Here is a 27894-nt window from a genome sequence, read left to right as displayed (position 1 = left end):
TTTCTCAAGCATACCTGCAAGCAGAGTCTTCATCTCTTTATACATTAAAGGAGGAAGGGGTCGATACCTCTCTCTGACAGGTGCGGCGTCGCCTGTATGGATTTGGTGCTGCACCAGGTCCGTCCGGCCAAAATCCTCTTCGTGTTGTGCAAACACTTTATTCCATTTCAACAGCAGGGTGCGTAGCTCCTCCTGCTGTTGCTCAGGCAGATCAGATCTGTTAGTTAATTCGCTCACCTCCTTTGGCAGTTTCTGGTCCTCCTGGACAGCTGCAGCATCCACCAAAGCTACTTCAACCACACAGTCATCCTCTAGGGACAGGCTCAAGTCACGAGGTCCATGCACATCAGCTTCATCCACGTGGTACAGCTTCCCTAGCTTCTGGTACCGGCCTATGGACAGACTATAGGGGTGTGGGTTACAAACACGCACAGGCACTCTGCCTTTCCTTACCACTGCTAGCGTTCTGGCCACTCCCACATCGCTAGCCTCTGGCAGCGCTTCCACCAGGGCACAGTAGTCACCTCCTCTTGGGCCCATCCGAGCTCGACCCCACACCAGCACTTCACTTTTCGGGGGGACCCGGATGTTGTGTCGGCTGACTGGACGAACATATCCCAGCAGCCCATCTTCTGCCATGGTGACCTCTACACGTCGGCAAGTCGCAAAGGCATCCTTCCAGACCCTCCGGTTCTTCAGCTGCGGTGGGGAGAGAGCAGACTTTCCACGGCATTTAAAAAGAGCATGCCAACAGGCTGTCACCACATTCATGCCAACAATTAGTGGGTGTGTGCAGTGTTCATCCTTCACTATCACAATGCCCCGTCCGGGTATCTCAATACCCTCTACTTCGAGATCTAACACAGCGTAGCTAGTATAGGGGATCTCAAGTCCATTGGCTGCCCGCAACCTAAAAACTACAGGGGCTTTTCCAAGCTTAGCTTGAGTGAAATGTTTCTCAAACAGACTTTGCTGCATCAATGTAACCTGGGACCCTGTATCTAGCAGCCCTGACAGTCCAACTCCCTCAATGGTAACTCCTATTGTGGGACACTGCCCTATAAATGCATCCGTGGCCCTCATCTCCTCTGGTGGACTAGTAACCCCTGCCCCTCGGACCTCAGTAGCAGGGATGGCTAGTTTAAAGCCGGCTGGGAGGCAGCTGGCCTCCTGCAAAACCTGGCAATGTGTCCTGCTTGTCTACATTGGCGGCAGATGGGCCTACCTTGTTCATCCCAATCATTAGCAGCTGGAAGCGGTTGCCGTCGTTCCCTCCGTGGTTGCGTTGGGGGCTGTGGGGTAGCGGTGGCTGGTTGAAGGAGTGGTTTGATTTCCCTCATCAATTCCTGTGTCAACCCTTGCATCTGTGTTTTAACATCCTCCATGATTTCTCGTTTCAGTGTTTCTTTCCAACTGGCATCCTGTGTTGGGTTAGGAGGAACACGAGAGTTATTTACAGAAGAACATGTTACCTCTGATTGCTGGTTTCCATTCTCAGTATCCAGTGTTAGAGCCTCCTGGCGTAGTGCAGCAAAGGTTTCGTCCGGATTACGGCGGGCATAAACCTTCAGGGCCTGTCTCAGAGGACCTTCACGCAGCCCCAGCAGCAGCTGGTCTCGTAGGGATGCATCGGAGGGGGCGTCGTCTGGGTCGTGCCGCCGCAACCTGCAATATACCTCTCGCAACCTTAATATAAATGAAGGGACTGTTTCACCTGTTTTTTGTGTGCAGCTAAAAAATTGTGATCTCAACACTGGAATAGGAGTTCGGTCGCCATAAAGAGAGTCTAAATATGCAAAGATTTTACGCACTTGGTCCCTTTCATCTTCCTCAAGAACACTGACCTGCCGCTTAGCCTCTCCTGCTAATGCTCCCAACACAATGTCAAGCTTTCTGATTTCAGGTAAGTCCTGAGAACCAAGAAGCCCTTGCATTTGTTCTCTCCAATCACTGTATCTCAAATCGTCACCTGGCCCTTTAAACTTAGGCAGCCAGGGGGCGCCGGGATACACAGGCATCATCATTGTATACCCCTTGGTTAAACACGTGCTCATTAACTTGACCCTGCCAACAACGCCAAAAACTTGGGTATGTAATGTAGGTAGTTAAAAAATGAGAATTGTGGGATTATTAAAACTTTGTACTGGTCCTTTAAAATCAAGTGGTGAGCACTGTGTTAACCCCAAGGAGGCAACTGCCACTTCTCAGTTAAAACAAGCTTGTTTTTTATTACGCTCAGACACGTCAACAGTTTTTTGTTTAAGTAGCAGAATATGAAAGAAAAATGTCCTTTATACTGTCTTCAACATACGGCTAGAAGTCCAAGAAGTCTGTCCAACACAGGGGGACAAGGCCCAACGTACAGGCCCGAGCGGGACCGGATACCAGCGGCTTTCCTGCTCGTGTCCGACGCCACACCGCTCTCTGGTCTCCTCCTCTGACTCACTCCGTAGGGGGGCGGACCATCGGCGAGGACACGCGGCTAGGCAGAGCTCCTCACTCTGCCGCTGCCGTAAGGTCGCGTCGTAACACTCTGGTTTTTTTCGGCTCAGTTGTTACCACCACTTCCGCTGGTCTCTAGTCAGCTCTTCTCGGGCGGTCCCTCCACTGCTCGTCCGTCAATGTCGTCGTTCTCCCGTCACTGCTTACTGCTCGTGTGTCTGCACTGTCTGCCGCGTCTCAATCCGTCTCACTCTCCTCTGCTCTTGTTTCCGTGTGCGGCCCGTTGAGTCCCTCCTCCTCGCGTTCAATTGGTCGCTCGCCGCTTCATCCTTCAGACCTATTGGTCAGTCTATGGAGGTAAAGCGCTTCCCAGGTGCAGGTTAACAAGGTAATCAAAAAAATGCCTCAGCAGAAGTAAACACTCAAATTGACTTCACTTAAAACCGTACAATAAAAAGATAATAAAATCACTACAAACAATAATAAAATCATGCAGGAAAATATAAAATCATACACAAAAATCAGCTGTTACTTCTGCCGTGCGACACATTAGTTAGGAGCAGCTCGTGTTCAATAGAAAAAAAAAAAAAAAAAAAAAGGATGTTTATTCCAGTAATGTGGTAAGAATATTTCAGTTTATTAATGGCTTTCAGGGGTGAGTAATATAAAAGAAAGGAATGAGATTCTAGGTAGGTCTCAGCAGAAGAATTGATTTACTTTTATTTAAGATGTATTTGCTTTCTAAAGGGAGGAGGTGTACTGGGGACATGTTTATGTGTAACACGGGAGGACATCATTAAACGACACACACTGGATATGCTGGTCTTCGCCTGTGCTCATTCATAATAATAACACACATCTGAAGGATTGTCAACGGGATTAAGGTCTGGACTCTGGTGGCCAATCCATGTGTGAAAATGATGTCTCACATTCTCTGAACCACTCTTTCACAATTTGAGCCTAATGAATGGTGGCATCATCTTGGAATATGCCCTGCCATCAGGGAAGAAAAAATCCATTGATGGCCATTCAGTATATTCAGGAAGTTTATTAATGCGTTGGATAGTTCTTAACCAAGTTTTAGTAGTTTCAGCAAGCTCCTTAGTTGTTGTCTTTGCTGGATGCAGGCCAATAGTTTGATCCTTCTGAAACAGAGTAACATTTTTTCCATGAGCACAGGATGAACTTTTCCAAGCAAACCTGCCTGAGAACAAAGACATTGATCGCCCTGCTGTTGCTTGGTGTTGTAATGCTCTTCAAGTTGGGATTTCTGGTTAGTATTTCTAGTTGTACTACAGTAAGCATGACTGAGCCATGTCACACTCAAACCCTGTGCTTATTGCTGCCAGGCCTGATTTGATTTGAATAGGGGCCTTTTATATGGCACATGATTAATATTATTATGCTAATTCATTTAATAAGGCATATATTTCAGCTTATCTATTCATATTTCTGTCTTCACACAAAATTGGTTAGTCCTGTATTCATAGGAAAAGTATAGCTATTGTTTATGTTCATGCAAATGAATAAGCAAATGTATATATATATTGAAATAAAGGTTTAGATCTGAGATTCTTTTAGATTTTTATGTCTTTTAAAAATATTTCAAGATATATGTTAAACATGATTTAATGTAGGCAGTTTATGTTCTTTTGTCCTTTGTCTGGGCCTCCTAGTGGCAAGGAGGACCTAGGCATGTGAATAAAATGCATACCTCTAGATCCTGCCTAGCCCACAGTAGATGGCAGGTGGCACGCCCCTGGTTTGGATTAGTAGCACTTCCTGGGTAGGAAGCTAAGCAATGTACTGCTGTGGACTGGGGCCAAAACTTATTTAGACAACTAAAAGAGGGCCTATGTAAATAATCAATAGCATCTTTTTTTACCAACATTCTTTTTATTGTTTTCACAACATAACAAAGGAATACAAAGAAATACAATTACATGTCTTCAACAAACATGTCTACCCCCCACCCTCTCAAGTGATTCCAAATCTTTGGTTGGGAGTCAGGTCAATGAGTTAGTCCATTCTGGTTCATTATGTAAAAAAAAAATAAAACAAACATATTTTTGCAATCTTAGGTACCGCAAAGTGCCACTGTTTACATGTCCCCAGGCGTCAATAGCATTAAGTGTAATCTCTTTTTAGAAGATTTTCACCACTTTATCTTGCCATGAGACAGCCCTTTCCGACAAGTCATAGGTCAGAATGACCTAATAAGGAATGTGATGCCTTTCTTGAAATCTTGATTGGGATATGGAATAGCTGTCTGAAAGGAAAGTCACTTCCAGCACTGGTAACATGAAATTACTGTTTGAGAGCAGTAGACAGTTAAACGGGGAAATCTTTAAGGCAAATATTGGTCTTAAAAATGAAGTGGTTAATGACTTCAAATTCCTAACTGGTAATGTAAGACAGGACTTGGAGGAACTAAAGATATTAATGAAGAGATCAGGTAAAAAGAATGATAGTCCTGTAATTAACAGTCAAACCTTTGTATATGACCTGAATAATTTTTACTGTTGATTGACACTATATGGATGACAAGTATAGTTATTAATGAGCATGTTTCTGCAAGTCTCCTTAAATTGAAGCCAAACACAACCACTGGCTCAGATGTTCTAAAAGCCTGTCTTCTTAAAGACGGCTCCTCAATTGAGAGGAATTTTATGAGATTGTTTCAGTTCCTCCTAGACACATGAACAGTGCCAAAATCATTCAATTCTCAATAATCAGACCTGTGCCAATGTACTAAATGATTTCCAGCCTATGGGGGGCAACCCACCATGCATCATGGAAAGTGACAAAGTTAAGTTTTTCGCTCTAAATTACATAATCGACATCAGTAAACAGCAGACCCTGTCTGGCTCTGACTCACGGGGAGGGATACTGTTGTCTGGGGGAAAGTTCACTGAAGCCTCGGTCAGGAGGGTTGACCGTCGCAGGGATATTTTTCAATACAAGTTCCCAGAGACAGTTACTACAACAACACAATAGTGGAAGGAAACAAAGACATGGCGAGTTGAAGTTTTTTGCTCTGAATCGCTTCACATAATCATTGCTATCAACTGCGTGAGCCGCCAGGGACAGACCCTGTTTTTCAGGCAGAAATGTGACAAAGTGTCGGTAGGACAGACAGGATGACAGACAGGATGTCATATAACTGCGGTATTTTTTTCCTCATATAAGTTGCCAAAGACACTACCAGCTACCACATTACTGTTGTTTGGTCCTGTAACGTTGCTTTGTGGGTTGAAGTGTGGGACATTTCTCTTTTATTTGATGAGCTGTCAGACTGACACCATCAGACTGACACACTATTGCTTTTCCATTCACACAGATGCTGTCTCTCCTCTGCTGTGCCTCTGATACTACCTCCAGAGGTGGATCAGAGCTGCAGCAAGTCTGCCCCCCCCCCTCCGCATCTGAAACTTTCACACAGACGACAATGTTGAGAATCGGCGACAAATTTACTGTTGATTGTGTCTTGACGGTTCATCTTCCTGCCTCGTACATGTCACTGGCAGGCAAAATAGTGGGTAAAAATAAAAGTAAGACACGCTTGGGAGGGATGGGATAAATAATTATATAAAAAGCAGCACATTTGTTAAGCTGCAGTATATGGCTGGTAAAATATTTCAGCTGGTAAAATCTTTTTAGTTTACCAGCCACTGGAAGATAGACCAAGATTAAGTGTATAACACGACATCTTCTTATCATTTTAACAAAAATTAATGGACAAAAGCCAAATAATAACTCAATCAGGTCGGGTTTAATTGAATTTAATTGAGGCATCAAGGATAAGAAAATACATTTACAGACAGTGCACAATGGGAAGGTTGAAGAAACTGAATAGTGTTGTGTGCAATGAGACCACATTGTGAAGTTAATGGGGTTACTAATGCCACGAGCTGTGCAGGAATATCTCCCAGTGGAGTCTAGATATTATAGATATAGAGTCTAGATACAACTACCATGCAGTGGCATGGTAGTTGTGGTGATGGTTGCATCGATGTGATCCAAGTTTTTCAAGTACTTTCAACATATTTCATGTCATGAATATTTAATCAGAAAAAAATTAACCAGCAAAAGATGTGAAAAACAGCATGGAAAACATTATACAGTTACAAAAAAAGGTCTTGAAAGATTCAAAATCCATGCTTTACAACTCAAGAGATACACTGATCCAGCTGTATGTCTTACTGTGCATATTACTGTCCTTTTAAATTAATTTTTTTTTTCTAAATGTCCAAGATGTACAAAGAGAATGCAGATTTTTATTTTTATATGCTAAATAGTTCTTGTAGGGGATTGTGATGCACTGTCTCACAGTAAATTGGTCTTTCTTGCTATGATAGATTTTAAAATGCATTCTATTTGAATGGACGTACTTCATACTATGCAACAGCAATAGATGGATTCTTATTGCAGGCTACTTCACTTTAGAGGAAATCATGTTCATGAAATCATTATTTGTACTGATGAAGATGGAAATGTTGTGGAAATAATAGCAACAGTAAGAGATAAAAAAAATATATTGCATTAATCTAGCATTCCCTCTAGAATCTCCCTTTCAAGTGTTTATTGATAAAGTAACTGAATAATATACATTTTGAAATGTTCTGCTGGTACTACATGAAAAGTGAGGGGATCACCATGGTTATTATAAATTATTATGCGGGACACATGCATGTCTTTGCAGAATTTCGAGGCAAGTGTGGCCAAAAATCTGTAAAAATTAAAGGAGCGTTTTCTACTGTGTATAATGGTGCTTAGCATGTGTTGGTTATTTTTTATTAAACAAAATTAAACACACTTTCAAACATATTCTTGTTTTGCATACATTTAATTCCAAAACCATATATACACTTGCTGATTAAGTATACACATCTAATTAAAAGTACATTATCAAATGCATAAGTTAAGAAAACAAAATATGGGGATAGGAATGTATAATACTCACAATCACAACACAATAATTACTTCCTTTATTTCTTAAAGTTTTAATTTTCTTTGGAGGCATGTTGAGTAAGCTTCAAACAGATTGTGCATGTTTGCCTCATTCAGCAGAAGGTGGTTATTTCATTCAGGTAAACACTTAACAGGGTGAACAATTTGTCATCACATTGTAGACACTTTTTCAATTCTTTGGTCGTCCATGTTTGTATATGGTATACCTGGAAGAGAAAAAAAGGATGAATTAGGAACCAACAGGAAGAAATGTATAATTGATCAGCTGTGATATTGATGTAAAATAGGAAATTGATCTACAGGTGTTCGACACACAAATGGATACTAATGCCTCTATCACACTGGACGAAAAACACCCACTAACATCAGGCTTTTGTCTTTAATGTGAATGTGTATAATTAGCATTCACTCCCACGTCAAATGACTCTGCAGTAGTCAAGGGTATTATCGGCACCAGCTGCAATTGGCTGTGATGGAAACACAACACCCGGGTGGTCAAACTAATTAATCTCCCTTGTCAGGCAGTATGATATGATGCACATTGAAGTTAGGGTTTAACTTCACATATAAATGTTCTATGCAATTTTTTTTGTAACTTTCTATTCTGGCCTCACACTTTTCAACACAAAGTGATGCCCCTGCTACCATCTACTGGATTTTAAATTGTTTTGCAGTTATCGAAGTTATCGAGTTAACGAAAGTAAAAGATTTTTCTTTCTTGGCCTATGCTGAACCCTTAAACCACGTGTAATCAGCAGTTTTTCTGTAATCCTGCCAACAAACAAACCCAGTAGAATTAAACTGTTACTGTGGGTCCAGTTTTAATTGTATTTGATTACATGAGAAGCAATTTTAATAAAGTTTTAAATAATGATTAAATATAAACACAGAAACAGATATCGACAGAGAAAAAAAGATGTATTCATTGTGTGTAACAGTTTAAGAGAGCTAATCAAATAAAACTTATTTCTCCATCAACAATAATGACAATTCTTACCTGTTGACGTCATGCTGAGTTTTCTCTCCTCATTCTTATTTTTCCTGAGAAAAGAAAGAACTGAGGTGAGAGACTTAAACATGAATATTATATAATTTCTGTCTACAGGTGCAAAGGAATTTTAGGTAGTGAAGGCAGTGAGTCAAACCCCTCCCTTCTTAGTGTTGATACAGTAAGTTTATGAAGAAGTGGTCACTCAAGACATTGAGGTCGAAACGCATGTTAATGCCAGGTGTGTGATAATAGGCTCAAAGCTGTCCACTTGTGAACAGCCGCATACCGAGACACTCAAGCAAATCCTACACACAATTGACAGTTGAGACTTACTTGGCCTTTCGTCTGCAAACACACACAATGGTGGTCACAATGATGGTGACAGCCACTACGACCAGGACAACGATCAGAATAATCCACTTGGTTTCTGAAATAAACAAAAATTAATTAAATTGCCTCTTCATAGAAGGTCAATATCAGAAAAAATAGAAAAAATCTAAGGTATGATTACATGTTGGGATAGTAAGTCCTTGTTTTGAGTACTTCTTAAATTGACATGTCATGTAAATGCCCTCTCCATTGTCTTCTTCCTCTTCTTCTTATTTTCACTACTATAAACTATGATCATACTATAATATCATTTATATGTACCATATGTTGTAATGTCACTATAATTCACCTTATACTGTGCTTTATATGCCACACTATGAATACTGTATTATGTATACTATTTTATGTGCGTATATGCAGAATGTTATACTGTAATTATATTATGTACTGCATCATATTTCAATTTTAGCACAGACAACTCTAAATATAATTACACAACCATATTATAAAATATTCTGGTATACACTCTTATAGTTTATTGCATCATATCTTGCACAGTACTTCGCTGACTTTGCAGTACAGACATTTAACCACTTGCTTGAGACAGTACTGCAGTATTAGTTTAAGTACAACACTAGTTGGTTACACTGTATGTATACTGCTTGCCTTGTAATTTTGAGTTTGACAGTTACTTCTGTCAAGGAGGTAATGTTTTACCTGTGTCCATGTGTTAGTTGGTTGGTTGGTTGATTGGTTGGTTTGTCAGCAGGATTACACAAAATCAGACATTATTTTTTTTCCCTTTCTTAACATTGATAGGGCATTTGTTTGATTGGGCGTTTTTCAAAAGTTTTGTTAATTTCTTAGGGAATAATGCATGGAACTTGATGACCAAAATCAGGCTTATTTAGTTGGCTGGTATCTATGAGTGAGTATAGAGAGGACTGCTGTTTGGTGGAGGTTTGCACTCTACTGCATGCCATTCTAATTTTCTTCATATACTTCTATTTTTCTTTTACTTTTCAACATGTATCTGTACTTATTTCTGTCTTTATGATGCTGCAACACCTGATTTTCCACTCACTCATCAATAAAGGCTTATATTTTTTCAGTCTTTTGGGAATAAATGAAAAAGCTTGCATATTTCCTCTACTGATGGAATTTACAAACTAAGATAAGATGTTTGAACAGGTCATACCTAGTCCTCCACTTGGTGGTATCTCCACCTCCATCTCCACCTCGCAGTTTGTGCCCTCAAAGCCCTCTGCACACTGACAGGTGTACGTGTTGTTGCTAGTCCCCATACATGTTCCTCCATTTAGACAGGGGTAAGTGAGGCAGGGACTCGCTGCAACACAAAAACAGGACATTACTAAGCTTTTAGACAGTTTTTCCTTCACAATGATCAATTAGCATTTAAATGTTTTTGCATCAATTACATTAGAAGTGTTATAGTGTGAAAACAAAGGTGAAAGAATAAAGAAATACACAACTGTGTAAAACTTGTGTTCAAGACAAGCTTACAAGGTCACAGAAAAAAAAAAGCTAACTTTTTGAAGACTAGGTACAGATAGTATCTCAGTAAATTAGGTGCTAATTATACACAGATTGTGAGTGCAAATTAAAGCAGCTACAAGAAACATTCATTTTTTGTAACAGAAGATTCTGGCTGCCCCTGTAGATGTAAAGTAACACCACCTCATTTAGTAAAGATCGTGATCTGACTCATGCATACATTTGTTCTGGAAGTGGGTGATGAAAAGAAACTTATTTTTAATACAAGATTAATTTTCTTTTTTAAACACAGCTGTTATACGCAGCTGTATCTATCTGTGGCTATTCAAGATGAATAACTGTCTCATGATGATGGTGAAACAAAGTAAAAGTTGCTTTGGTACTGTTCATACACCTAGGTTACATTTAAGACGACAGCTAAAAGACTCAGTTTCGCTGTAATAGTGTTTTTTTAGTTAACATTAACATTCCCTATAATTTCCTTATAATATTGTGTTTTCATAGTGATAAGCCAACAGAAAGACACAACTCAGTATATTCAGTTGTTCTTCTGCTGCACCACCAGAGCAGATTCTTTCCTCTGGCTGTGAGACTCAGTTTATCCTCAGCACACCACCATGATAATTTTTTTTCATTTTCAAAATCTGACCAACACATATACTGGCATCAGTATTACACTGAGATTGTATCATAACTAGTTAAAAGTTGCATTTAAGTTCTGTTTAATGCTGCTGCACACATTTTTCCTGTGCTCTCATGTTAATAAATCTGCTGTACCCTGGCATATATGTTATATTGGCCGATATAAAAACTATATGAACACAGTACAGAAAACGATGCTCAGGGTAATAATAATAATTTTAGACAGTAAAGTTTATTGTTAAACTCTACTGTTAAATCTCATGCCACGATAACCTATTTGAGTGTGTTTAATAGTGTTTAATAGCTACATCGCTGCAGGACCGCTGTAAAAAAACATTTGTGTATATCTGCCAATATATCGATGTTGGAAATTTTTACTGCCTAATATTGGAATCGGCCCCAAAAACATATATTGGGCTCTCATAATTGGATATTTTGGAAATAAGGCACAGATTTTCCATTTAATATGATTAAAGAGATCAATACAAAGCCACACCTCTGTAGCAGTCACGTTTTAAGTTGTAGATGGTGCAGACATAACCATCCTGGCAGGTCTTGGGTTGGCACACAGCGCCGGTGCTGGTGCATTCACAGGACTGAGAACAGTCCTCAGTCACAAATGTCTCTTTCAACTGCAGGATGCAGGTAGAGAGATGAGAGGAAGGATGACATGGGATTAGATAATAACACAATGACACCCATTCACTATTGTAACTGTTACACAAGAGCTCTTACAGGGTAGTATCTGTTGAGGAAGGTGCAGCCACATTGTGTGTATGGCACACAGATTCCCTCACTCATGACGAAGCCTTGGGCACATTGGCATCCTTCCATACAGTAAGTGGTGTCACACTCAGTGGGTGCTGACAGATCAGCGCAAGAAGCAGGGCAAGGTGACATACAGTAGGAATAGGTGCTGTTGGCATCACAGGAGAGGGCTAGGAGTAAGACAGTAGACCGTCTGATTAGAATAAAGTCTGATAATTTGCACTTTTAGAATTTAGTTAGTTAATTTGAACAAGCTAGTTGTCGTTTCCAAAAACACGTAAAGCATTGTATGTTGTAGGAAAGTATGTGAATGTACAAGGCAATATGGGATCAAGGCTACTTTGACCTCCATAGTACTTATACATGATATAATGTAAATGGGGTAAAACAAATGCAAACAATCACTTTCATGGACGTCATTCGAACATGTCTGTGCTATGAATCTCTCCACTGTCACTTTTTTTTATTATTAGGGTTTTCGGTTAATGAAATACCAATATACAACATGTCCTCTTTCAGGCTCTGTCCAGTGTTTTAATTTTTTTAAACTACTGAAAGAAAAAAAGTCTGCAGTCCAACAGCAAAATTCAAATCGAGCCATAACAAAACACAGAACATCAAGAAAAAGATAAATAAGAGCCAAAAAAACACATACAAAAACAATACCTACTGAATCTACATAGAACAAACATCATGTTCCAATTGCAAATTACACTCTTGTAGGCACCAAACTTTTATATTCAACACGTGATAAAGGAATGGGCCCCATACTTCATGAATTAGATTTTACCTCCCAGCCACTCTATAAGGAACCTGCTCATTAACTCCTTTATACATTCCTTTAATAGTGGATATTGGGAGATTTCAGGTGGTGTATAGTTATATCTTATACCTCGTTACCATAACTATGTAAAAAAACATAGAAATCTTAGTCACCTTAGGTGTAACAGCACAAGAAGTCATTCTCAGCACATTATATGAACGCAGTTTGACTTTTTGTGTGTATTTAGTATCTTACCACAGTCCAGCTGCTGCCTCCAGGATCCCAGTTTGACTCCTGCCTCCTGACAGGCTACAGCATAGACTTCATAACTGGCACAGCGAAGCACTGCACTGCCCTGCTCAGCACACAGGTCATACACACAGTCACTGAGACACACACACACACACACACACACACACACACACACACACACACACACACACACACACGCACACATTTCAGAAGACATTACATTGACAAACAATTATTTCCTGCAGACCCTTACCCTAAACACTACTTCCCTGACTATAACCCCAACCAAACCCTAACCCTAATCCATCATCAACTGAAAATTCAATGATTACAGTATCAGAATGTGTTTTTTTTCTGGAAAAGGAAGGCAAGTCCCCACAATGTGACTGTGTAAACAGATTTTTGTACCAATATGAGTGATACATGTCCACACACACACAGACTGAGCATAAGCAAAGACTGCTAACTCACATTTAGAGTAGTGTAAAGGGTAACGTGTTATATTCTGCACATATCAACATTCTCAGACTACTCACTCCTGGTAGGTTTGAGGTGGCAGGGTCTCATGACAGGCTGCAAACAGGCCCTTGGAGTCAGACAGAGCTCCACATTGAGACACACTGTTAAAGTCATTGAGCTGAGACTGAGAGCAGTCTGATGTCTCAAATCCTGAATCTGGATCAGTCTCCACCGCTTGTCTAAAGAAAGAGGACAGAAAGGATGCAAAGAGACAGAGAGAACAGATCTTTGTTAATGTTGCTGTGTCTATACTAAGGTCAAGGCAGTATATCGGGATCTGAGGCGAGGTCACCGCACAATGGCAATGAAAGAAAACTGCTGCAATCCCCATATTAACAATACATTGACCGAGGAGGTTACTGTATTGCTATTGTTGAGATTAATATGTTCACCAAGGTTTCAAGGAAGACATTTTGCCTTAGTAATGAGGACTGATGATGGCAAAGTAAGTCAGTCCAGTTTGGTCCAGACCATACAACTCCATACTCTGACCACACAGTTTGCTCCTCTCAAAAGCTTGTGGGCATATTTTTCCAGCACTCAAATGGCAATTGCGCCTCTGAACATAGCTTATTTACACACAACCACCCAACGCGTGGCAGCAGAGAGCAATGAGGATACTGTGTGAAGAACATAGCAGGAGTCTCTCAGCAGCAGCTTGGCAAAATATGCTGCACACTAGCCTCCTGTGAGATAGAAGCTAAATTGTTGTGTTGGTCTTATCAATCATAGTCCTTTATTCCTATATTGTGCGAAAACGTGGGCAATATGCCTTAGAGTAGGTCCTACATAATATAGTTGTCTAGTTGTATGGTGGCACTATGTTAATTACCTCTGTCACCTGTGTTGGTTGTTAGGTTTTTCAGCAGGATTACAGAAAAACAACTGAACGGATTTCCACCAAACTTGGATGGAGAATGGGTCTCTCGGCCCAGAATAGACACCATTAACTTTTGGTGTGGATCCAGATAAAATGACTTTTTTCTCACTTTTTTTAACATGGTGAGAAAGGGCATTTTTTATATCATTATATATTTACATATCCTATACTAATCATGCTAAATATATCCGTCTGAATACAGTCATGGTCAAAAATTGACATACACTTGTAAAGAGCAAGTACATATATCAACTCAATAAAACTCATGTTTCTGTGATGGAATGAGTGGAACACATACTACTTTGTCACAAAAAACATTCATTAAAATGTGACCAAATCTGCTGGGTCAAAAAATACACATACAATATATTGAATAATAGATTTTGGTGTTGATAGAAAGTTGTATGAATCAAATTTGCTTTATAGCATGGCCTCTTAACTTCCTCTGAGTGATTATGATTGATTACGGCTGATTACTTTTCTGGGCCCATTTTAATAGGGTTTGAAGCTAAGATGTCGACCTTATTATCTGCCCACTGATTTACCAGTGTTTTTATTGTTGACCATTGTTTACATTACTGATTACTGACTGCCATGTTCTTTCTGTTTCTTATATTTTTGTAAATAAATATAATTGTAAATTTGGCTACCTTGTCTGGTCTCCCTCTTTGACTTGGGCTGTGAAAATTGGTCTCCAAGATAATGACTCTAACCCTTGGTAAAATACTTAGAAATCAATGATCACTTATTTGTTTTTACTAAAGCTTTCAAACATATCCTACAGCCTTCCTTAGTGAATGGAAATTGCTCAAATCATAAATAAAGAAAGTGGTTATTATCTCCATTTCATAAAAGACAAAGGTCATGGCCTGAAGAAGGCTTTGGGATATGATCGAAAGGTGCAGAAAAAGGTAGTGAGTAAAACCTAGAGTTTTGAATATGCTACAAATCATAGGTTTCTCCAAGGGCAAGAATGAATCTCCACACTCTAACTCTAATGTTTATAAACAAATTCAGCTCTCAACCAATCAGTAGAAACTATATTTACAGTTACAGCAGTATTGGTTGTGGTTCTACCTGTGGGTGTGGACTGTGGGAGGATGGTTGAAGATCTTCAGTCCATCAGCCTGTCGGTCATTGACCCTCCAACTCTCTCCAAATGCCTGCAGGTCCCTAACGACTGTCCCGTCTGGCTTCATGTACTCATTACCGGTGCGGCCATCATAGTTTCCACATAGCCCTCTGACTGAGTTCTTATAGGTGCTGGGCAGTATGATCTCTAAAATAGACAGAAAGACAAAGGAGCGAAATGAATGGATTTTCAAACAAGCCAAAGAAGGGCTTAGTGAGTGAGGACAGATGGTTCTTCTTCTACCTCCACGACTGTTGCCATCAAAGCGCACAGTGAGTCCAAAGTCAGTGGTGAGCTGGACCTGCCTTGAGTTCATCGTGATGGTCAAACCATCAACTGGACTGAGAGGAGGTGCAACACGCTCCCCATTCACCTAGAGGAGTTACAATATGATTGCAAAATGTCATTTTTACTATAAAAACAGACCAAAATTAAATAGTGTTTTCCATCAGCAAAAACAACCACTGACCAGGACAGTCTTCTTCTGCAGAAAGCGAACATCAACACCATAAACCTCAATGTACATCTGATCAAGGAATGACACCCTCCTGTTGCCCCCACGTCTGATGTTCTTTCCCTTCACCACCAGGGGTGACATGGAGCCCTGCAGAATGTGGTCATGAGTCAGGATGTAGGTATATGGACCCTGGAAGTGATGGGTGAAACCATCAAATGTTCGGTAGTGAGGATCCCCAGAGATGCTGCACTTGTTGAACTCTAAAAAGGATGATAAAATAAATTAAATGCTCAAAATTATCAAAACAATAGAAAAAATACTCTGTACCAGGGAAGTAACTCGTACTAGTTCTTTTCTGTGATGTCTTGTACTCTCCAATAATTTACTTACATTTTTAAGGTTTAAAGTCTCTACATTGTACACTGCCTTGCAGATACAACATGTTGTGATATTACCAATGAAGCTGTTCATAGTGGTGGACTTACTCGTGGGTTTGCAGGAGATTTCTCCATATGCGTCCAGGGCACACACTGAGTTGGAATGACAGCTGTGGTCCTTACATTTGATTATGCCACCAACGTTACAGGTACACAAGTCAGCACATCTATCTGTCAGCCACGAGTCCCCCATCTAAACACACACACACACACACACACACACACACACACACACACACACACACACACCCACGTGAAACAGGCTTATCTTCATTATTTTCCCCTATTTTATAAAGTACTTTTGTAAGTAAAGTTTGCTTCTGAGACATAATCACAGGCTACAATTTTCCCTCTGCAGCAATTTACCTTCATTTTGTGACATTTTTTAAAATTTTGCTTAGATTTGACTGAACACAGTTCAGTCTGGTGACTAAACACTAGACAGTTATTACAGGTAATAACTGTCTAGTAAGTTTTCTATGAAGAACCACGTAAATTAAATTCAGCAGCTGAGCGGAATATGAAAGATTATATGAATAGGGAACAAAAAAAAAAAAATTTATAGAAAATAAATACATATTTACTTGGGTTTAAATTATGGCTGTGCAATGTAAAATTATATTGTTATTGTGATATGAGACTATAAAGATTATATTATTCTTTTCCTGGTTTTTAAGGCTGCATTACAGTAAAGTGATGTTACTTCTTGAACTTACGAGAAAAGTTTTACTAATTCTAATACTTCCCCTACCCACTTTGTCATTTCTATCCACATTACTAAAGCTTATTTATCAAAAATCTAATTTTGTTCATATTTTGTGAAAGTACCAACATTCATCCCTGCAATATTGAAACAATATAAATATCAAGACAGACATGTTCGATTTTGTCACCCATCCTTGCATTTATGAAGTGCTTTTGAAGAGATTTCAAAATATTGAGATATATATTGTATATCATGGAGAAGCCTAAAAATATCCCAATATTATTTTAAGGCCATATTGCCCAATTCTAAATTCAATTTCAGTCTGGCTCCAAATTTTACATTTGCTTTTTAAAAATGGATTTACCATTTTTTTTAAGAAATGTCTGTCAAACTTTTTTTTTTTTTTTTTTTTTTTTTTTCTGATTGTGAACCCAGACAGAGCCTCAAGAAGTTTTTTTTAATTTATTTTTTGTTCAGAACGTTTTACTTGGGTGTTTTAGACCTCCGGATGATTTTTTTTGTCTACATCTCACCTTTCCTAAACAACTTACTGCCATTTATTATAATATTATCCTTGTGAAAAACAGGTTTAATCCTATATTTCAGATACTGACCATGTATATGTGTCTGAAAAAGCTCAGAGAGTAATTAAAACTGTTATCAAAACATAAAAGAAGGATTATTTAAATTAACTTTTTTCAGGGAAAATTATTATTCATTGAACATGATGAACAAAAGCAGCTTGGCTACAACCATTGCCCATCGACCCAAAACAAGAAACTACCTTTGTTTCCCTAATGAATCAATACTTCAGAGAGTGACAGCATAATTCCATTCACTGTGTAGCCCCTGAATGACCCAGCAAGAGATGCGATACCACTGAAAAGCTGAGAAACTTCACCACTTAACAAGAGTTTTTAAAGCATAAGGATAGGATATAAGATAAGATTTGTAGTTCAAAAGTTATTAAACTTTTTAAAACAACAGCTATTTTATCCAGCTAGCGCAGAATTTTACTATTCTTCCCAAAAACTTTTAGCTCTTTTTATTATCTTGTGAAGCTTCACTGGGTTCTCACTAACAAATGTTCATCTGCACCTTTCATACTTATGACCTGCATGTAGCTCTGATTTCAGCATTTCAGATGTTCTATGACACCACACCCTTTTTTGGGTCATGAGCCAGCAGCAGCATGGACTCTGCTTCACTCACATCATGGTACTCTCCATCCGAGTCCACACAGCCACATTTGTCAAGACGAACACACTTGCTGTCACTGAGGACGTAGCCGCCGTCACACTGGCAGCCCTCCACACAAGTGGTTGAAGGGAGGTGGCAGAAGATGGGGAAGAGGTCTGAACATGTGGAGGGGCAGGGGCTCGTGCAGTCGGAGTAGTGGCTGTTTGGAGGGCAGGGCAGGGCTGCAGGGAGAGAAGGAATTAAGTATGAGACAAAAGCTACAATCTCTTTTTCTTTTAAACTGTCAATCAGAGTTACTGTTACTTACGGCAGAAGGTGTTGTTCCTCCAGCTGATAGTGACCCCGGCACTCTGACAGGCCTGAGCATACGCCTCCACGTTGTCACAGAGCGTCGCCTGCATGCCATCATACTCACACATGTCATAGATGCAGTTACCCAGGAAAGCCTCAGGAGGCAGCAGAGAGTGGCAGGGCTTGAAGCGGTCAGAGAGGATGATCTCTGCACACTGAGCCTCATACAGCTTCTCTTCTTCTGTGGTGCAGTCAGGGTGGATGTCTGGACGAGTGTCTGGTTGACAGCTAAAGAGGAGAATGTTTGGATGAATGGTTTAGTCACACATGTTGCAGTGTTGTTTTTGAGTGACTTTGCGGAAATATAAACTCATGTTATCCAGATGACAATTTGTAAGACACTCCATCTGCTTATTATCAGGATATTTTACTGATGTTTTCTGTTTTATTTTCAAATAAAAATTGGGCGTGAACAGCCCTTTTCAAGTCCAGCAATAAATTCTCTATTGGATTGAGGTCTGGGCTTTGACTCGGCCACTCCAGAACATTCATCTTGTTGCCTTTAAACCACGCATGCCTATGGCATAAATAAGTTAAGCATCTTTCCACCATCCAATACTGCCTCAGGGAGGAGAGGTAGTCAGAATAAGAGTCAAGCTAATCCAGCCTGGATTTAAGGCTGCTCCTGGCTATTGTCCGGGACAAAATGGTACAAGCATCAGAAACTCAGAGACTGTTGTGCTCATATCTTTACAGAGACCTGTATACAAACTCGGATGAAGTTGCTGCGCTTTACACGTGTTCTGAGTCGACAGTCGAGGAGGGGAGGTTACTGTATACATCATTGATGCTTGGTGCTCATACACAGTCAAAGTTGATGGACAGTGTTACCTGATATTTAACTTTCAATATGAAGATACCGACCATATTATCATCACTGTCTTGTTGCTGCTGTTAGCATTCACCGCAATTTGAAAAAATGCACCACAGAATTATTTCCTGATTTTTTTATGTATGTATATGTGTTTGTAGCCTAAATCACTATATATACTTTCTGTTTGTGATGCATGAAGGAATTGCTCAATTTAATTTCATTATGTAACCCTATGTTGTATAATGACAAATAAATCACCTGGAACTTAAGGAATGCCACACATTTGTAAAGTTACTTACAGGAGTCAAAACACAGTGCCAGGGTGTGAGGCAATTCTGTATCTTCATAGAATTTATTCAAAGCTATACTACTTAGAAATTGTACTTCGTGCGAAAGAGAAATTAAATAAGAAATAAGAAATTCTTACTTACAAAATGTGCAAATGATAATCGGTTATTGTAAACTGAACACTGAGTTTTATAAGATAGTCCTCACACTATCCAGATAATCATAGAGATGTGTAAAGGCTGTAACCCACTGACCCAGGATCACTGTCTCCATCAGATTTCCAGCTGTTGCCCAGTACAATCACATCCTTGGCTGGTTTCTTGTTAGGCATCAGGTTGTCATCAGAGGAGTTGTGGTTGTAGTTTCCACACATGCCACACAGCTGGAAGGAGGGAGGTGGAACATGGTTTTTACAGTGTTATACACGAGGCACATCTTGTAGCATCAGAATTAAGTAAAAAGTAACACATTTGAAATTCTAATTACATTTAGAATAATAGATATGATGCAAGTTTTTGTCTTTGAGTGTTTGACATGATACCGAGAATTTTTATTGAGGGTGGAGACTGTCCTGTTTTCATACCTTGCTGAAGTATTCTCCGGGAACAGTGATCTCCAGGTGATGAACTCCGTCAAACTTCACCTGCAAACCAAAGTTTGTGTCCAGCAGACTGTAAGTTCCACTTGTTATAACCTTGGCTCCGGCAAAGTCAACTGGAGTTCGTACCCGCCGTCCATTCAGCTAAGACAAGACAGAACACAGAACACAGTCAGTCACTGATCATTTCACTATGTACTGTAATCTAGTACTGTAACCAATATCTATTCAATCTTAAAGAAGTAAAAATGTTCCTCACCAGAACTCTGCGGCTCTTTTGCAGTTCAACCACACTGTCATGAGGCAGGAAGACTTTGACAGAGCGAACATAGGATGCCTCTGGTTGACCACGCTCTTCATTTTTAGCCACTATCTTGAAGGGAGTTACCTTAGTGGTGTCACACACCTAGGGGATTCAGAAAAAGAATTTGAAACAATGTGGTTTTATTTTGTATGTTTCCAATAGCTTAAGAATGATACACTGTTAAACAGACACACTGCACAGACGCAGAGCAGCCAGTTGCGCAAACATGACAGATGTGAATGAAGTTAAAAGAGAAATGTGTAATACAGTTTAAATTCATCCCATACCTCCACCAGAGTGTAAGTGCAGGTGCCCATGAACGTGTGCATCACACCGTCAAAGGTGTAGTAGTGTGGATCTCCAGCCACATGACAAACTCCTTTACCTGAGGAGGGAGAGGAGGCTCAGTGAAATAAAAAAATGTGTTTGATCATTTATTTTACGGAGTTAAATTGGCTCAAAGATAAATTATACAACTCCAATTACAACAAACCCAAATTATTCTTTGATTTGGATGTATTTTATGATAGAAAACAATTGTATCATGATTATCCTTAATGTTAACACAGCTTCACATATTAAGAGTCTTGTTGTTAAAACTGTTAAGATTACCTGTAGAGTGGCAATCCAGTACTCCTTCTACAACCTTACACTCCTGTGCAGGGCTGCACTGCCAGGGCTCACAGGTGATGTTCTGGTTATGGTTACACATGCAGCGGTGTGAGCAGTCCTTCTCAGTGAACCAAGTGTCTCCCACCTACATACACACACAGGGACACGCAAATAGAGCATACAAAAAAAGTTCAATGCATGTTCAAAGATATTTTTTTGTAAACAATTCAAGGAAAAGTGAAAATCGTTCCCTCTGAGCATTCTGCCTGAGCAGACTTACCGGCCGGTAGTTTCCATCTCCATCTGTACATCCACACTCACTGAGTGTGACACATTTGTCTCCACTGAGGACGAGGCCAGGGTTACAAATGCATCCCTCCACACAGAGCTGGTTGCAAGAGCCACCAGGGCCTGCAGGTTCCTGACAGCTGGGCTGGGGGCAGGCGGGGCCACACGGGTTGTAATGACTGCCTGAGGGGCACTTCAGAGCTGGAGGGAGGACATTTGGAAAAGCAGTAAAGCAGTAGTCACACTCCACAACCTTCAGTGTAGTCACATTGCTGTACTGTTCACACTACACAACTTTCTGTCTTTTAACAGGAGTCTTGTAGTCATGGTTTGCACACTTCATGACTGGTCAGTGACAGGAGCTCATACATACAAGATCACATGCACAAGACGTAATACTGGAATGGTTCAGCACTGATGACAAAAACTAAATGAAGTTATATTATTGTGTCCGCTGCATATAAATAGTCATAAGTATGTGTTAGCAGAACTGTGGATTACAGAGTACGAGGGGAGGACAGAAGGAGGAATAAGAAATAAGTTATTTTCATTTTTCTTTTCTTAAATTGTACTTCTTCTCTTCAGTTAAGTATATTTTTGAGCCAATGATCTAAGAGTAATGTTTTAATTTATTTTACTTAGTCACATCCATACATAAGAACTCTGTTTCCTACAGACACACTCAACAAAAAGACACAAGACTTACGACAAAAGGTATTGTTTCTCCATGGGATGGGGACATTTGCAGCAGCACACATGTCAGCATAGCTTTCTATGGCTTGGCATAGAGCCACAGTCTGACCTCCAGTGGCACACATGTCGTACACACAGTTTCCAAAGTATGGCTCGGGGTCCACGACAGAGTGGCAGGGCTTGAAGATACCTAAGGTTAAGATACAGAGATGTTGAGGAGATGAATGCTGGACAGACAAACTTACTTTTTCCCAGTGATCACAATGATACAAGGCCAGTGGCTTCTCTATTAGCCTGACTTACATAATCTAGTACCAAGTAAGATATAAGGCCAAATAATTGGGACATTCTAGTGGCTGGTCTGAAAAGTGTAATTTTCAACATGATGCAGTGTATGTAACTGAGCGTATTTGTGTTTGTCTATGTGTGTGTGTGTGTCATACCATTGGGATCAGTGATCATGCCACAGCTGGTGGGCTTCTTAGCCTCCTCTTCCACCTCTTTATCACAGTCTTCTTGTCCTCCACCGTTGGTACAGCTGGTGAAAAGGTGGAGGATTTATTTGAATGGAATAAAGTCATGCTATTTGTTGTGCACTTGAGCGTGTGCAATAGCTGCTGCTCAGCTGCTCAAAGCTGGCCAGCTCTGGGAGAGAGAGTCAAGTGCAGAGCCAGACATTCTATGGAATAAACAGCTGAAGTCATATCAAATTCTGCTCTGATCCATGCTGTCTACAGACAGGAGGAGAGCTCAGACATTACTTTTCCACTTTTGGGATTAATAAATGGATTTATTTTCACTCCCGTTCATCAGTCTGACTGCAGTAGTGATTTGTGGAGGTGACCTCCATGTCAGGTGTTTATATTCTGTAGTGTTGACTGCTGACAGGTGCTAGAGGAGAAATGTACATGACTTCATCAATATAACGTTAAAGAGAGGAGATGGGAAGAAGAGAAGTCTCTAGTGAGTGCTAAATTCAGGGTTTTACATGGGTGATTCAAACACACAGACATGCATACGCATATGCTTAAAAATAATCTTGCTATTTGACAAACACTTAAAATCACAAATGTTCCTGTAGGGAATGCAAACCCGAATTTTCGCAAGTAATGGGAAGGCTAAAATTTGCCTGATGGTGGTGAACACACCATTGAACAATAATAGTCAGTTAGATTTTGCTGATGAAAATCATCTGACCCGACATAGGTGCAAGTGTTCATGGATGAGGTCATTTTTTTTTCTCGTTACATTTAGTCTCTGCCTGACTCTCCTGGAAGTTAAAGTGACAGGTGGAATGCACCATTACCTTGCGTAAACTGAGGGGCACGTGAGAGTTTTTTCCTGGTCATCCATTTTCTAGGTCTGATCTAAAATAATTTCTCTCCTGTGTTTATGACTTGCAATTCAGGAAAAAAAAACACTTTTTTGTAGAGATTTGTAAGGCTCTTTTTTAAGTGTTAGTTTTTGTAAGACTAATTTTGACCACAAGAGGCTGAAGCGCATGACTACCCTTTGCCCTACATAGGATGAAAAGCATCCATGTTCTTCCAGGTAAGTTTTAATTTCTCTCTTCACTCTAAACACAAGATACATGTGTTAGCAGGTTATGTAACATGACTCTTATGTCTTTCTCTGGCACTAATCTACTGTTAGTGTCACAGGTGGAATACTGTGTATTATTGGCCAGTCAGACCAAGGATTAACATTTAATGGCCTCATACGTAGTATCATTCTAATTCTGATATATGAACATTTTAATGCTACATAGTAGATTATGGGTATTGTGGTCACTTTCAGTTGCAACAGTTAGAGTAACTCATAAACTTATCATGAAATTACTTATGAAGCGTAAACCTATCAATACATGTACAAAAATAAACCTATTTTACTGCAAGTGTCAAAATGTCCCACCCACAATACCCAAACATACTGTATTACAAATAGTCTCCGAAGCAGATATAAATATTCAACTAAATCACCGGTTACCATTAACTCGTATTGTAAGGAACACAGCTCAACTGCTGTTGACTACCGTTGATGTGGCATTTTGAACATAAAGTGCAAGAAAACACAAACGTACTGTACTCTAACTGATGAAACTTCAGTGTAATGAATATCTCTGTTCTGAGTATCTCTGATGCTTTGTGACTATGTCCCCTGGTTCTTTTCTGCCATTGAAGTAGATGAAGCCAACATTTACTGGTAAGTGAGTTGTCAATGTTTGATTAACATTACAGAGTGCGGCTCTGTATTTATTTATTTTGCGATATGACTCACTCAGGCCGTTCGTCAGGAACCTGCCAGCTGTCTCCCAGTTCATTGGTGTTAGTAGCTGGTTTATTGTCTGGTTTCAAGTTGTCATCTGTGGGATGTCCATTGAAATTTCCTGCCAGGGCAACAAACATTAGAGGTTAAATATATGAGGTTTTCAACATCAAAATAGCAGCAAAGAACTATTTGCTTGGTCAAGATATAGTGAGGTAGTGGTATCCTGAGCAGAGAATGATGTCACACTTCCGTATGTGTGTTGTAATCACAGCTTCTCTGTTCTTTGTTTCAGTCACTTGTCTGGCTGCGTGTTAGAGCATATTTAGAAGGGCTGGATATCATAAAAATGATTGAAAATTAATAGTTATCAATTAAAAATATTTACTTTTAAATTAACTGAACTGAACTGAACTGAACTGAACTAAATGCAATGTAACTTACAATATAGAATGATTACACATCAATTAAATGTATCTATTTAAAAGTAATATATTATTACATCAGTTAAGGTCATATTTTGTGATTACAACTTCTTTCTGTGGAGCTGTTTTTTTAGCGCCTTTCAGTTCAGTTCGCCACCACTTTCATTTAAGAAGCATTTGGTTTTGCCTCTGACAATTAAACACAATGCCCATCAGTGCAATCTTAATTTATTTTGCTTTGCTTCTTCATCTCCTCAGTTGAGCTACAGCCATGGTGGTGGCCCAGGGCCACAACATATTAACACTACCTAATTAGAATGCAAAAGATTGCATTGTGCTTCGTTCATTGCACAGATGAATGGTATTGTTTGCCCTTATAATCTTGAGATATTTTTTAAGGACAGGGAAAAGACAGATATTATGCTTTGACTTAATAAAGCTTCACTCCACATGGAAAGCATACCTTGGCCTCTCTTCTGAGTTTCCTAGAAGTGATCAATCGCTCCACCCCAAACTGATCCCTCATTCCTGACTGACTGGTATTTACATACTTAACTTACGTGATCATAAAATGTGTGTACTTATTTTAATCAAAACCATGATCTTTTCCTAAATGTCAACAAGTGTTTTTTGTGCCTCAACCAGTTGTACTTGCGACACAGGAAAATGAAAATTAAGATCAGATTGCGCTGATAGCCGTGGTGTATGATTGACAGGTAGAGGCAGCTCTCTAATCTACAACCAAATGCTACCTAAATGAAGATGATGGTGGATTTACCTGTAAAGTGCTAAAATAAAATCTCTTCCCAATAGAAATGTCCTCTGAAAGAAGTTCGACTCGCAATATACTGTATCAGCTGAAATGATGCAATGTTAGATTATTTTTAAATTAAAAACATTTAATTGGCGAGTAATAGTTTTATATTAAAAGTTACATTGCATTTAATTCCCATGCATTGATGATTTAAATTAAAATGTAATTTAATTTTTTGGGTAATAATTTTATATGATTGGTTATGTTTATTTAATTTGTACGAAATTATATTCTATTAAGAAAATAAATATATTAAATAGCTCACTATTCATTTTCAATACATTTTTATTACATCCAACCCCCATACATGTTAACATTTAAGTCCCTCCCTCTTCCATGAGTCCATGTCTAAAAACATTTTGTTGTCATTTGAGTTTGTGGTTTTGTTATTTCCTGTTTTATTTCCCGCCTTTGGTTTGTCTGCCCCTCCCTGTTGTGTTTCACCTGTGTCCAGTTATCCCTACCTCCCTTGTGTATATAGTCTGTGTGCTCCCTGCTGTCTTTGTCAGTTCGTCTGTTCAGCTTTCTGTCCTGATCTGCTCTGCTTCTGTGTCTCCCAGTTTCATCTGCCCATTGTGTCTTTCTGGTTTTTATTCCCTGTGTCATTCCTAGTTTGTACTATTGCCTTTTGATGTGATACTTTGCTTTTGGTTGGGACTTTGATTTTTACTTTGTTTAGCTTTTGTACTTTGTGTTTTTGTGTTTTTGTAATTGGTTTTCAGCTATCATTAAAGCTTGCTTGTTGTTCCTCACCTGCCGGCTTGTGTGTCTTGCATTTGGGTCCCATTCTGTGTAACCTGACGCATTTGAGGCAGCAACAGCAACAACATCTTGACCTATATTTCATTACCACTGCCTAGTTTGACAGTTTAATCTAAATTAAGTTTCAGCAGGATACAAAATGGTGCCTGTGATCCTCCATTTACAAACAGAATACAAAATGGTGGGCCACCCTCACAAAAAACATTTTGAATATTACAGATAAATAGCACACTAGAACACATCTCTGAAAACCTTTGAGGTGAGAAATATGCCATGCAGTACCAATGTTTCCAGTAAAACAATACATACACCAGTATTGTGGCATGTTGATAAACCTTACAGTGAATCTGTCAATTGAATAAACAAACAACAACAATGATTTTCAATCATAATAGTGCTGATCATTCAGGAAAGCATTGTGGTTTTTAATATTAACACCTATTTACATATGTTGGCTAAAAGGCACAAGGAACCTTTTTCTTCCATATATACAATCAATTATATACAATAACCTACAATAATTTACTATGGATCTGGGCTCCCCTAGAGCCTGGAAGTAGTTTATTACAGTATTAAGAGCCTGAAATGGGACACAACTAAATGATAATACTGGTTTCTTACCACACATGCCACAGAGAAGGCCATTGTAGGTGGTTGGCACAGTGACGTCAGCGTGGTGGTTACCATCGAAACGCACCCTCAGGCCAAAGGATGTCTCCAGCACAACAAACTTGCCACTCAAGTAGATCTCAATTCCACTGATGGAAGAGATAGGTGGAACAACCACTGTCCCATTGACCTAAAGAACAGAGATATTTATTCCAATGATTGGATGATGCAAAGAAAACGAGGATAGACGATGTCTGAATCTGGAGGCATCCAGGGGTTAACAAACTTCTCCTGTCATGTTTATGGTTCATAGACCTTTTTCGCAACAGGTGTTTTGACTTGTCAAAGCAAGTGAAACTAGTAACATTAAAGATGACTCAGTCCAGGAATCATTGCAATGTAATGCAGTAATAGATATTACTAATATCGATAAAACGTTTCAGCACTAAATATTTCAAGCACATGTTCCTCTTTGTTGCTCTACAGCTGGCTCTCCCTTAATAATTGACCTGACAGTACAAAGATGCAGCGAAGGGGACAGTGTAGATTACTAATCTAGAAGTAGAACTAAAGCTTTAGTGCAACAGTTGTTGTGAAAGAACCAACTGCGTCCGTTAAGTACCATACCTGGACTGTGCGGCCCTTGCCGAGGACTACAGTCACTCCATTCACATTGATCACCACAGCCTTGACATAGGAAACCTTCTTAGAACTTCCTCTGTGTTCATTCTGCGTGTCCACAGTGAAGTATGGCAAGCTGGAGGAGACGTTGCAAGGTTTGGTCAGGGTGTAGGAGCAGGCTCCCATATAATGGTGGGTGCGTTTGTCAAAGGTGGTGTAGTGGGGATCACCAGATACTACGCAGATGCCATTTCCTGAGAAAGAGAGATAAGAATTTAGCTGAATTGTGTGAGAACTGTTGGCGCAACTTGTAAGAACTGGCCACCTGTTGAATTTGAGCTCTAAACAAATGCGGGGCAGCATATCAGGGCAAGTGCTAACTGCTAACTATAACTGCTGTTACCTAGTTAGCTTGGTAAGTGCCCGTGTTTTTCCGAGTGTCAGA

The 27894-nt window shown here is 39.6% G+C and overlaps 1 protein-coding gene across 1 annotated transcript in view; it reads right to left on the bottom strand.

The window, feature by feature from the left end:
* Positions 1-1141: 1141 nt before the first annotated feature.
* Positions 1142-27894, bottom strand: part of zanl (zonadhesin, like) — a 120129-nt gene continuing 93376 nt past the window's right edge. Inside the window, exons 62-88 of the mRNA XM_073474660.1 lie at positions 27456-27703; positions 26841-27018; positions 24231-24339; positions 22397-22491; positions 21967-22143; positions 21253-21461; positions 20973-21117; positions 20648-20745; positions 20316-20462; positions 20042-20200; positions 19713-19840; positions 18313-18584; positions 18018-18226; positions 16148-16292; positions 15675-15922; positions 15449-15578; positions 15151-15352; positions 13211-13372; positions 12678-12808; positions 11627-11829; positions 11388-11523; positions 9933-10082; positions 8738-8831; positions 8411-8454; positions 2386-2533; positions 1473-1665; positions 1142-1309 (exon numbers count right to left, since the gene is read on the bottom strand). Coding sequence (XP_073330761.1) covers positions 1142-1309; positions 1473-1665; positions 2386-2533; positions 8411-8454; positions 8738-8831; positions 9933-10082; positions 11388-11523; positions 11627-11829; positions 12678-12808; positions 13211-13372; positions 15151-15352; positions 15449-15578; positions 15675-15922; positions 16148-16292; positions 18018-18226; positions 18313-18584; positions 19713-19840; positions 20042-20200; positions 20316-20462; positions 20648-20745; positions 20973-21117; positions 21253-21461; positions 21967-22143; positions 22397-22491; positions 24231-24339; positions 26841-27018; positions 27456-27703 — 4328 coding nt within the window. The remainder of the gene's footprint in view (positions 1310-1472; positions 1666-2385; positions 2534-8410; positions 8455-8737; positions 8832-9932; positions 10083-11387; positions 11524-11626; positions 11830-12677; positions 12809-13210; positions 13373-15150; positions 15353-15448; positions 15579-15674; positions 15923-16147; positions 16293-18017; positions 18227-18312; positions 18585-19712; positions 19841-20041; positions 20201-20315; positions 20463-20647; positions 20746-20972; positions 21118-21252; positions 21462-21966; positions 22144-22396; positions 22492-24230; positions 24340-26840; positions 27019-27455; positions 27704-27894) is intronic.

Source organism: Pagrus major, chromosome 10 (assembly GCF_040436345.1).
Source record: "Pagrus major chromosome 10, Pma_NU_1.0".
NCBI classification, from domain to species: domain Eukaryota; kingdom Metazoa; phylum Chordata; class Actinopteri; order Spariformes; family Sparidae; genus Pagrus; species Pagrus major.
The sequence above is the reverse complement of the archived record's forward strand: the minus strand, read 5'-3'. Positions and strand labels throughout refer to the sequence as shown.